We start from the raw sequence: 12334 nt of genomic DNA on the forward strand, positions 1-12334 counted from the left end.
GACAGAGCTGCTTTGTTGGCAGCAGCCCAATCACAAAGAGTGTGTCCTACACATTACACTCCTGTTCCGGTGACAGACAGCGAGTTGCGCCCTCACCTGGTCGGAGTCCAGCGTGACACGTAGCCCCAGCTTGGCCATGCCGTCTTCTTTCAACAACTTGAGGTGAGGGCACAGTGCTACACAGAAAGCTCGTGCTACATTCTCCGTCAGACGGCTGTGGTCAGCAGGGTCGCTCAGGCCATTGGGCTGGTCCTCGCTTTGCAAGAAGAACACCTGTGCCGGGCAAAGGTCAAAGGACAAGGTCATCAACGACATGTTGTGTTCACAGCCAACTTAATACTTGATGGCATTCACCCTTATGTTTTAATGCAAACAGAAACCAGGCAAAAAAAAAGCCTGCAGATAAACTAATTCTCCCTTGGTAGTTGATCCTACAGTTTTCACATATGTACACAATAGTTCAAACTAACATCTGATTGGTTTAAGTTCATTCCATTCCTCCAATACCTAGCAAGAAAATGGACAGAAGTTATGGGAAGAGGTGTTTATGCAGCAGTACCTCTGTCCAGCGAATGACCTTCCCGCTGGCCCTGTACTCAGACCCATGGAAGATTTTGATACTGGTTATGGACTCCATGGACTTCCCATCGATGGGGCTGATAACCCTGTACAATGGACATAATTTTGTCATTTAGTAAGAGGCTTTTAGTCTTTTACTAGCTTTTAGGAACTTTGAGGCTGTCTGAGAGCTGAGCAGGCTTTGCTGGCCAAAAAGAAAGCCATCTGTGTCGAAATACAAATTTTCTCACGATACTTTAACAGAATAGAAGTAAACAGGCTGCCTCCAAGATGAACCCTTTTTCATAATTTCTATTACCTCAACAGCTTGTCTACTAATAAGTTGTTGTACAGTGCCATTTTTGACATTAGCTTGTGCGCTGGCTTAGGCCTGAGAATTAAAACAAGCGAGCCTTCGGTTTTTTTACCCCTTGTTGAAGTTGGATTCATCCTCCTGCCACTGTATGTGGATGTGCTCCTGGCACTCCTCCTGGTCGGCCTTCCCGCAGGGGATGTCGAAGTCCTTCATCTCCCGAAGGGCCTGCCGCAAGGCCTCCATCATCTCAGCCGTGATCTGCACCATCACGCCGTCTGAGGGGGAACAACGCAGAAGCCCAACACTCAATGTGCGCGAGAGAGCTGGACGCACACAGACCCATCCTCCTCACCTTGCGTTCGGGGGTGGAGGGGGGGTACTTAGGCACACAACTACCTTTTACAAGCTGAGATAAAGGTAATATGAGGAATATAACCAAACATGAGTAAACAGGCATATGAGCGAACATCGCACCGTCTAAATAAAGCTAGCCATACAGACATACACAAGCACATGCACAAACACATCTGTGCGTACATACACGTAAACACGCGTGCGGACACACACACACACACACACACACACACACACACACACATGCATGTACACACTTGCACAAATGTACACAGATACACCATATCACCATAATACCACTTACACACTCTACATTCAATCTTAAATGCAAAACGATTCAGAGCTGATGTCCATCTCGGCTTCAAAAGCCACAGAACGCAACGAAAGAATGTAAGGTTTGACAACAAACAAAATGAGAGGCTCGGGACGGGAAAGTACCTTCCACGATGCTGGACTTGGCCAGGTATCCAGATGATGCCTTCAAGGCTCCACTAAACACAAAGAAGCAGGCGCCTGTAACTGAGGCAGAAACACAGTGGGAATAATTAGCAGCATCTTCATGACACAGTATCCACGAGGAGAAAGGAAATGACTTCCTCCCCCAATTTTACCTCTAAATTATCTGATTGAATTCCAAAATCAGAGAGTCAGCCAAGTCATTTGTCATCATCTGAATAAGGCACCACTTAATTCTCAAGACCACCTTAATGTATTTAGCCCTACCAATGCATCACAAATGGCTTACTGGCTGTATTCCCGTTCGTCAGATCCCAAAATCAATGTTGCATAGGAAATAAAATCTAATACAGTCTTCAACCTGCTTTGATTTATTAGGCATTTCGATGGTTAGACAGCGTTTTAAACCAGCGTCTGAATCTCAGACAGTTCGGTGCGACAGTGTGTTCTGTAGTCAGACCTTCCGGTGTCCGCCCGTGGGTTTCTCTGTCTCACCTTTGCGGGGCTGGTTGTGGATGCTGATGGCCTGCGTCTGGTAGTTTCCGTCGTCGTTCTGCACGCAGACGAGGTGGGAGTCGGCACGCTCGTTGAAGCACGCCCCCATGGCCAGCACGTGCTCGTTGGACTTGTTCATGGCCTTTATCAGCTGAGGGAGAGACATGCCCACACAACGCACTTTTCACAAAAAAGCCTGTCACGCCTGTTCAAATGGACAGCCTCGATCGCTGTTCGTTTCCTTTCTTAAAAATCTGAACTCTCAAATGCCATCATACAGATGTACGCTCATGATAGTAACAGTTTCCCCAGTTTCCTCAGTTGGAGTACTGATGGTGTTCAGCGAGCCAAACTTTGTCTCAATCGGTACCTCACCAAGTGACCAGTTCTGCAGGCGTGCGACACTGACCTCATTATATCGGTTGCTTGGTATCTTGATGCAGGTCCTCCGAACCTCCATGTCTACCACAAGGCCCGTCACCACCGGCAAAGTGTACTGGTAATTACGGAAATCCTAGAAATTCATCCAGCAGAAAACATTTTACACTAATAAAATAGTGCTTACATATACAGATTTAAAAATGAAAAACGGTCATTAACAAGTGGGAACAGCAGCACCCAGTTTTCACTTCATTTTAAATTAGGAGCTAAAACTGGACACACACAACAGAGACCAACTTCTTTATTTCAGGAAAGCTGGCAGTTAAATACCTGTGTGAATGTGTGTGTAAGTTGTCTTTCAGAAGAAAATACGAATACAAACTGATGCAATAGCCTGGATCTGTTTGCCATTCCTATCACATACAGAGAGGAAAAAATGATATTTTTTCTGTGATTGCTGTCTGGCTTCCTGTTCCAGAACTTTCCAGCCCCCACTTTGCCCTCCATGACCTGCTCTGCCCCTGCAGACCCCCAATGAATGCTGCTCATTGCTGTGATTCATATAAATAAGAAGCTTTAAAACGTAATATCAACTGTATGCATAACTCATAACAGTTTTATTCTTAATCTTTATCAATAATTCAACAAATATAAGAATATAGCCAGCTAACACCCGTGTTGTAATATTGTAAATGCATTGCACATTTGTGGTTGAATATCTGCCTTTTTCAGTCACTGCACAGGCCTTGTTGCAGCTCCTCATTTGATTTGTCAGAGTATGTCCAATCTGCATTTCAGCCTTAAAATGTTCAAAATAATTATTTTGTTGTTATTTTGTTGATAAAACATTACATGACTATATACTCTTATATATCTATCACTGTAAGTACATGCAACAACACACACATACAGTGCCCTCAAAAAGTACAGAAACAGTAGAGTGAAATTTGTTATTTCTGCAATATACATACGGCAATGATAATAAGATCAAAAGATTCATATGGGACCAATGTACAGACAGTCAGCTTCTATTTACAGTATTTACATGCATGTATGCTTTACCATTTTACAGGAACAACTGTTTTTGTGTTGGGCCACCCCCATTTTGGAGGGAACTGTATAAACATGACACCGACGACTGAAAGAACAAGCGCACAGGAAAGGGACAGAAGAGAGGGACAGAGGACGGGGCGGCACGGTTCTCACCGCCAGGAGGTTCATGATGGTGTGGCCGGTCTCTCCGAACAGCGGCTTCCTGAAGCGCACGCTGAACAGGGGGCAGGGGTAGACTGCAACAGGCACACGTTCGATTAAGGAAGCCGCCACTAGCTCAGTTTACACAACAGATGACAACAGTGCAAGCTGGGGGGCCAACCGCAGCTTGTCAACAAAAAAACAAACAGACAAACAAACAGACAAACAAACAGGCAGACACCTCTTCTGTAGCTGGGCTGAACCGAAATTTGAATTCCGGCCTGAGAATAAGACCGCACTTGCCCTGCATCAATATTTTTTGGCCCGAATCTGAGCATAACGCGCACAGAGCTGAGTGGGGAATATTGCATTTGTGAAAGCCTCATTTGAAAAATTCATAATCTTGCCACGGGCTCTACGCCGGATCAAAGTGCTGAGCACGCGGGTTTGGCAAAGGGAGACCAGGAGGGGTCTCCCGTTTCGTCACGCCCCCCCCCCCCCCTCCATCATGTACGCCTCCCCGCCTACGGAAATGCTGGCGCATTACTTTCCACCTTCTCCCCACATCTCACCTTCCCCCCCCAAAGGACTCTTTTTGGACCTGGCGTTCATTCTTGTCTGCATACGCGGCTTTTTTTTAAATTTACATTTCAGTATTTTTCACGGCGGCTATAATCTGCGCTGTACGGCCGTCCCCGCGAAGCTCTTCGTGTCAAAACGATACAATAAGGCGACTCGTCACAGAGTCTCAGCCGAGTCCACGGGGAGGTGGTGAGAGAGGGCCAGTCTGTAGACGCTTCCTGCGCTGCGGTTGAAATGCAAGTCCGTGCCGACGGCTAGATCTGCCAGGCAACAGACGAGAAAAAACAAGCTGCGCTCAGCGCCCCAGTGTCTGGGACATAATTCACTGTCTCGGAGCTCGAAGTGCCGCCTACCCTCACGCTGTCCTCGGTGGACAACAGCAGCGCACTGGGAACGGAACAAGGGGAGTCTTCAATAACGCGCTGCTCCTTCCCAACAATGCCGGTGACAGCGCAAATGTATTACATTTTTATTCGCCGGAAATTGAAACAGTTAAGGGATAACCTAAAGCATCGAGTTATTCCGTTAAGACCTACGGTTTCTCGTCGTTTTATAAAAATGCACCTCTGATCGATATTTCCATCCTCTACATTTACTTCCTCCGGTGGGGATACATTTCATCAATATTCTGCATCTCCATTTGCAGACATCTTTTGAAGGAAAATGCATTATTTTATTAAAAATTGGCAGGGAGGCACATAGGCAGGCTCAGCTGGCCTGGCAGGATATGATTTTTGCCCAAATCTGGAATTTAATATTGGCATATATTTACATTGCAAGCCTGATTGGGAAGGTAGGAATGGCATAGAATAAACCTTTGGATACAGTGTTCAGAAGATGGTGGAGAAATAAAGTATTTAAATATTAATTTCTTGAATAATCTTCAGTTTAGCTAAACAACTGTCAATTACCTTTAACTGTTTAGGGTACATTTACAATGTAAATATTTAGTCAGCACAAGATGATGCCATCAGTTCCAACACGTTAAAGTACTTTTTAGTGTAAAGAATATTTTTACACCGCACTGGGGCACGTAGAAAACCAAGGCCTTTTCTAATTGGTCCAGAGGGGAGACTACCACTAGCTGGTCCACTTACAGCACAGCACTTATACCAAAAGTAGCAGAAACAGGCCTCCCAACCAGGAACTGACCAAGTCAAGGCCCAATTAATATCAGCCTTCAGGCAGGAGGATGTTATAGGCTGGTACGACTGCAGGAGAAGTTTAGTAAATTCTACCAAGATTACAGTCTAAACCGTAATCGGGCTATAATGAATCGATCTCCTTCATGAGGGCCGACAAACAGTGATTTAATGCTTTGCCTTGAGATCTCATACATAACATTTATTAATTTGCATAACTGTTTAGCAGTGAGTTGTGAGCATCTGTATTAAAGTGGACACTGCTAATTCCTTAAAAAAATTACTTAAGGATTCTTAACTATGGGCATTGTAAAAGAGGCAACTCCGTACTGCATGCTAACTGTTTTATAGGATGTCCTGCTATGCTAAATACCATAAAAGCCAGGTCATTTGATTCTGGCCATAGGGTAGCTTTATTTCTTTGAAAAATGAAGCACTCGATTTATGCATGAGGTTTAGTTGCAAATATGTTCTCCTGTGGGGTTTAAGTGGAGAATTATACATCCTACACACTTAAATTTAAGTACAGCAATTGCATTTAAACAACAGGCTTAATCGCAACACTTTCTGTTTATTCACTCTGGCTCTAGTAAAAAGGGTAATCAAACAGAAATGTAAAACTTGCATATATACCACAACATTTAATGGCTTGCTATGACTGAGGACAACCTCAAGCACATTCTTAAAACTCTATAAGATTTCACCTTGTGAATTGTGCATTGAAAATAAAGATACTGTGGTTCACACTGAAAAAAACCCAAGCATTTGTGCTCAGGCGTATGTGTATGTTTGGGGGGAGAGAAGGAAATATGTCACCCCAGAAATGTTCACATGAATGAATCATTAGACTAGCTAGTGTGCTTGTGAGACTTCAGATTTGACTAAATGAGACTAGGTGGTCCAGCAATGTGTCTCCCTCAAAGCTGAAATGAAACAGAATAGTGCAGACGACTGGTGGCAGGCTGCCTGTGGGACGAAGGGGGCAGGGGACTCACATCTGTACTCGGCTCCCAGCCGAAGCAAGAGGCGGAGGGGGAAGACCTTGGCCCAGGGGGTCTCCCACTTTTGGATGAGGATGCCGAAGAGGTAGGGCGGGTTGGGCAGCAGCAGGTCCTGCAGGGACTGGAAGGTGGGGCTGATGTAGAGGAAGCCTCCGTGTTCCTTGCTGCCTAAGAAGCTCTGGGTGAAGAAGGAGTGGCCCAGGTTGCTCACCACATTCCCTGCACAGGGGAGAGGGAAGGGTGACTTTTTTGGAAACTAAAATACAGCTTCTGATGTAAAACACTGTCCACACTGGGCTGCTGGGAGGCTAATTCTGTTGAGGCACTGTTCAAGTGGACGGATGAGACCCACGGTCTGGTGTCGAATCTGAACCGTGATGGTGCCAATGGCTTTTGGCGGCACTGCAGAACGAAGCATAACCGGTGCTGGCGTCACACAGAGAGAGCGGGTTTCAGCTGGCCAGGATGACGTCTCACTGCGCACCAGCGACCCCTGCTGGTCGGTTAGACACTCACGGTTAGGCAGCACACGAAGGTGCTTTCCTCTTACTCATGTCTGTGCAAGCAACCACAGTGTGAAAAGAAGCTTCTGCAACATTGCATGCTTTGAAGGAGAGCACGTTCTCGTCTGTGCTTTCCCGAATCAACAGAGGCTGCTCAGAAGGTTGCAATCCGAACACGACAGTGCATTACAAATTGAGGAGAAATAGGGGGAAAATCAAATAAAAATAAGTAAATAAATTAATTAAATTTTAAGACTGGTACATAGCTGAAGTACAGAAGCAGAGATGTAAAATGCTGGTTCGTGGAGACGTGGACACAGTGACTTGATTCCAGACAACAAAGTGCTTCTCTATAAAAGCCATTTAATCCTCGCAGGGGCTTGGACATAAGGCCTGAGCCAGGATCAAAGGGTCACATTAATACTTGAGATGCCCTTGGCTATGTTTTTAATGTTTACAAATTGCACTTAATATCAGACCGCTCAAGAGAAGCTCCCGCCAGCAAAATTCACTGTTACAAGTTGTCTGCGTGTTTACAATTAGTCGCGGTCACAGTAAATCACCTTAAAAGCACTCTCCGATAAACGCATCAGGAGCCATATATAATGTGGCGTTTCTCCTTGCTCCAACGCTGCTCTGACCTCATTTCACGGCAATTCAAGAGCATTCAGGAGGAGACACGGGCTTTAATGGCTGCCGACAAGCCTCCAAGGTGAAGCCCCTGTATTCCACGCTCCGTGTTTTGGGAAACAAAACGCGTGGTTTTCACAACCGGATCGCACCTGCGCAGCAACGGCGCAGTCCACAGCCGTCCAGAGAACACGTCCGTGGAGTCCGTATTCTCCCCAGCCTGAACCCCCCAGTCACATGTGAGCATCCCGCAGGTATACCAAATACACTATAAACCAGAAATGCCAGCCATTATACTGACAGGCAGATTTGGCAGCATGATCTATGGATTGCATGACTGAGAGGTTCTCACGCTTACGGTTTCCTCCCAATGCCATTAGAAGTGTCAGCTTAACATGTAAAATGGATCTCGTATTTTAGTACAGGATTTCTTGGTTCTTTTTGGGTGCAAATATTAAGATCTACAGTGAGTATGCACATGCCCATTTTGAATTGTGTACCAGCCTCAGAGAGAATGTCTTTATAAGTTAAGCCTTAACAAAAGAAAATGTGATTATTTTTCCTCAGTACTTTTTTTTGTTTATTGCAGGAAACAGGAAGGCAGTAACGAAAGTGACCAATAAGGTTCAAGGTAGGTTGGGCTTGGGATACATACGTTTATCATTAGAACATTCATGATGCGCATAGCGTGGATGGACTATCCGCTTGGTGTAGTGCAAGCCAATATTTACAAATGTGCTTCTGTCTGTAGTGGGTAGATGTTCCCTTACATAACCGCCTCCAGAAGCCTTTAACAGGATCTCACCCTGCTGCTCCCAGCCACACAAAACTGCAAACAGTCTTTAGCTTTGAAGCGGGGTTAAGCCTCAGACGTAGTAATAGCATTAGAGCACCTAATGTTCTCGCAATATAGCGGTGACGCCGGCGTAGCGTTCAACGCCTGCCGCAGTGACGAGTGGGAGTGGGGGGTGGGGGGGCAGAGTTGGCGAGCGGCGACCTCCCTCACCTGCGAGAGCCTCCTGGTAGAGCTGCACAAAGTGGCTGAAGACGTCCTTGGGGACGCTCTTCTCGTCGGGCAGGCACTGCAGCAGCACCACCACCTCGGCCTGGCCCACGGCGTGCATGCCCTTGGTGGTCACGCACCAGCACTTCCTGTTCACGTCTGCAGGGGCCGCAGCGAGAAAAAAAAAGAGGTCCCGTTACGGTCCACGGGTCGGGCGCCACGGGGAAGCGGGGGCGGTCGGTGCCGCAATAGCGCAGATGTCATCGTCCTTTACCCTCTCCGGGCTCAGGATCAGACCTTGACGCGCTTGTTTTATTGGTCGTCTTGCAGCCGCATCACTCACGCTGCATGCTTTAACATCAGGACATGGCAATCATGTCATTAAACACTGAAGACATACAGTATTGTGAAAAACTGCCCTCCCATTTCTGATTCACAGTTTTTTTTTGACATTTTAAATGGAAAAGATATCATTTAAGTCCTAGTATAGAAAAAATCCATGCGATAGCAAATAGCAGAAAAACGAACAATTTTTCGATCGTCTACTCTCCTACAAAAAGTTGTCCAAAATTTTATATACCTGTGGAGAAAAAGGAAGCGCCCACTTTCTCCAGTAACTGGCAAAACCTTTAGAAGTAAAAGCTACTTAAATGTTCACTGTAAATGTTGTTCAGTCGCTCACAATTGCCTAGGAGAAATTCTCAACCACTCGTCATGACTGAATTTCAACTTTCTTGCAAACCTTACATCAGGCTTTTTCTGTCAATTTCTTCTATCCTGAATTATGCAATGATCCTTTGGATTCAAAATCCGCCAAAATACATAAAACAAAAATTAGCAAGTGTGCTTAACTTTTTTTATAGCATTGTAACTGAACATGAGCAAGCTAGGAATGGGTCACAATCAAAACCAGGCATGGGAACCAAAACAGTCCCAAAAAAGCACCGGTTCCCATACAACCAGTACCTACTGGAAATCGCAATGCTGATTTCAGTGCCTCGTTTTGGAGGCCTTCACTAGCTAACCTTACACTACCTCTTTCAACTCAGTCAGTAACAGCACGTAATGTTAGCAGGCTAGTTAATGTAACTAATAACTAGCTAATAACTCTTTCAAACTGCTACAAGTGAAACAGCATAAACTATAAGTACAAAGTATAATTTAAACAACTAAATAAAACTATTTCTTAGTCTTTGCAAATTAAGAGCAAACGTTTCGGGCACTGGTACTGTTTCAAAATGATCGTTTTGTCATCAATATCAAAAAAATATAAACGATACCCATCCCTGATTTTCTGAAACAAATTAGCTCGCTTACTGAAATCACCCAGAGGTTATGCAGTAGCGCAAGGACACTTAAATTTGGCCCTACGAGGCCAGTAGTACTGCAATGCTTTCCATCTAATCACATCTTATTTAAACCTGGGACACCAGGTGAGTTAAATCTCTCCCCAATCAGTGCCATGAATCAATCAATTAACTCTTGGGGAGAGAAGAAACCCAGAAGTACTACCAGCCTTGAGGGCCCAGGTTGAGCATCCCAGCAATAGCATCATAGGGAATGAGAAATTAATCCCACGTACAGGAAGTGACAAAGGAAAGTGACTTACAGTTAACCAGCTTGACCATGGCCAGCAGGTTGGCGTTGAGCACAAACACCAGGGGGTCCGGACCGCCCTCCTCCAGCTGCTGCATCAGCAGTATCTCAGAGGGCCGCTCCTCCACCGCGTAGTCTGCGGGAGGCGACAAGAGGGCGTGGGTCACCACACCACCCCGCACCTACACGCTCACCACCCCCCACCTTTCTCTGCGCGTCTCCTCCTCTGCGCCAAACACAAAGGGAGGTGTGTCCTGGCGGTCGCCGCGTGGATACCCAAGGCCCCACCCCCCCTTGTGAAGTCCCGCCCCCCCCCCCTTTCCCGCCAAAGAGAGGAGGCAGCCGAAGGTCAGGATGAACAAGCACCTGTGAGCTGGCTCCCCGTACCTCCTTTGACGCCGGTGGAGATGAGGATGGGAGGGAGCCCGTCCTCGGGGATCAGGTTGACGGAGCTGCCCACGGGGCTGCCCGCCGGTCCTCCCGAACCCGGGGCGGGGGGGACGGAGACAGCCTGGCGGGACAGACAGGCAGCACAGGTCATTGAGGCCGTAGCCAAGACACACAAAATCCTACACGTGACTGCCTTCAAGACAGGAAGTTATTACTTGTACCTATACCTACACCTATACGAGTAAGGTGGGAAAGAGGGGGATAAAGAGATCTGCCATTCCTAAGCCTGACTCCTAAACCTGCTGTTACCTCATAAGGAGCTTCTGCAACTGCTTTATTTCAAACTCCATGCTCACTGCCAAAATAACGTGTGGAAAAAGCAGTAGAATATTTTAAGGCTATTTCAGGCTGTTCCCTTATGTATAATGAGTTTAAAGAAAGCTCTGGCAGGTATAGTGCACACACTACAGTTCTGAAACACAGAAGCGTCGAGGTGCCGGTGTTACCCCTGGAACGTCGGTTGCTGCGGGCTTGTCGCAGTCGAGCGACACGGTCAGGGAGCCTGAGGGCACAGGGACGCTGGAGGAGTCGGCAACTTCCCCGTTGGGCAAGATCCCGTCAGCGAACCACACTCTCCTTTGCTCCCGGGAAAGGGTTCCTGTGTTGCGAGAGTTTGTGTGTGTGTGTGCGTGTGTGTGTGTATGTATGGGGGGCAGGTGATAGGCAAAGTGAGCTTTCCTTCACACGCATCCCCTGCATTCAATGTCTCTACTCATACATGTAAGCACAATGTTTTTCCCATTCAAGCATGCATATGTGTTTTTGAACAGAAGAAACCCAACATTATGGATCCTCGTAAAATAACAGATGAATGGGCCCTCTCATGTTTAAGCATGTGCTGACATTGTGCAGCCAGCCAGTCAGAGCCTCGATGAATATCTGTTCTGTCTGTCTGTTCTTTAAACCACAGAGCATTCATAACTGTGTGGAGGCTGTGTTTGGTACAGAGATATCTCCTATTCATATATTTGGAGTCCACATACCCATCTGTCTCAAGAAAGAATGAAATCAGTCAGATAGGAACATGTTAACTTTTTCTTGAAGTAACTCCCTAAAATTCTAGCTCAAGGACCTCAAACTCAGATCCTGGAGGGATGCTGCGTCTGCTTTTTGCTGAGTCCCTGCGCTTACGCATTTAATTTAAGCCATTGATCAGTTAGAGTCTGCAAAACCTTGTTTCCAAGGCCTAAATTGGCTGCTGATTCAAAGGAAATCACAAAAATCCAGCTGACGTTGTGGCCCATTGAGAACGGAGTTCCCAGAATCACACTGGAATGCATTTCTGTGAATGTTCAATCAAAATGATCACAGTAGCCTTCAGTACAACCCAATTAAACCAGGGAGAAAGAGCATGACAAAATATATACTGTAAAGAGTATCAAGATAAGATCCACCAAAAGCTCTGCTAACCAAAAATAACTTTTTCATCATTTAAAAATACATTTGTTCCCTTCCACTGTTTTAAAATAAACAAATCTGCAAGTTATAAAATTAATGTCTTGAAGATTTTACCTAATATATCAAAGCTAATCTGATATCAGAGCACAAATTTAACCCTTTCAACAGTTGGTGTTTTGGAATGGTTTTTTTTGTCTGTGTTCTCCATTCCTTTCAATTACCAGCAATGATTGTTATATTAGCATTAGAATGATCAGTTAAGAACATTCTAATCA

The 12334-nt window shown here is 45.8% G+C and overlaps 1 protein-coding gene across 2 annotated transcripts in view; it reads right to left on the minus strand.

Moving 5' to 3' along the window:
• Positions 1 to 12334, minus strand: part of LOC135252516 (zinc finger FYVE domain-containing protein 9-like) — a 35841-nt gene that overhangs the window by 4089 nt on the left and 19418 nt on the right. Inside the window, exons 8-19 of one of the 2 annotated variants that reach the window (XM_064330676.1) lie at positions 11108 to 11259; positions 10599 to 10722; positions 10225 to 10347; positions 8619 to 8774; positions 6474 to 6698; positions 3767 to 3849; positions 2589 to 2693; positions 2180 to 2330; positions 1667 to 1747; positions 987 to 1149; positions 560 to 665; positions 97 to 273 (exon numbers count right to left, since the gene is read on the minus strand). In XM_064330676.1, coding sequence (XP_064186746.1) covers positions 97 to 273; positions 560 to 665; positions 987 to 1149; positions 1667 to 1747; positions 2180 to 2330; positions 2589 to 2693; positions 3767 to 3849; positions 6474 to 6698; positions 8619 to 8774; positions 10225 to 10347; positions 10599 to 10722; positions 11108 to 11259 — 1646 coding nt within the window. Of the gene's footprint in view, positions 1 to 96; positions 274 to 559; positions 666 to 986; positions 1150 to 1666; positions 1748 to 2179; positions 2331 to 2588; positions 2694 to 3766; positions 3850 to 6473; positions 6699 to 8618; positions 8775 to 10224; positions 10348 to 10577; positions 10723 to 11107; positions 11260 to 12334 lie in introns of both variants that reach the window. The other variant, XM_064330675.1, reaches the window with a different exon arrangement.

Source organism: Anguilla rostrata, chromosome 4 (genome assembly GCF_018555375.3).
Source record: "Anguilla rostrata isolate EN2019 chromosome 4, ASM1855537v3, whole genome shotgun sequence".
Taxonomy (NCBI): domain Eukaryota; kingdom Metazoa; phylum Chordata; class Actinopteri; order Anguilliformes; family Anguillidae; genus Anguilla; species Anguilla rostrata.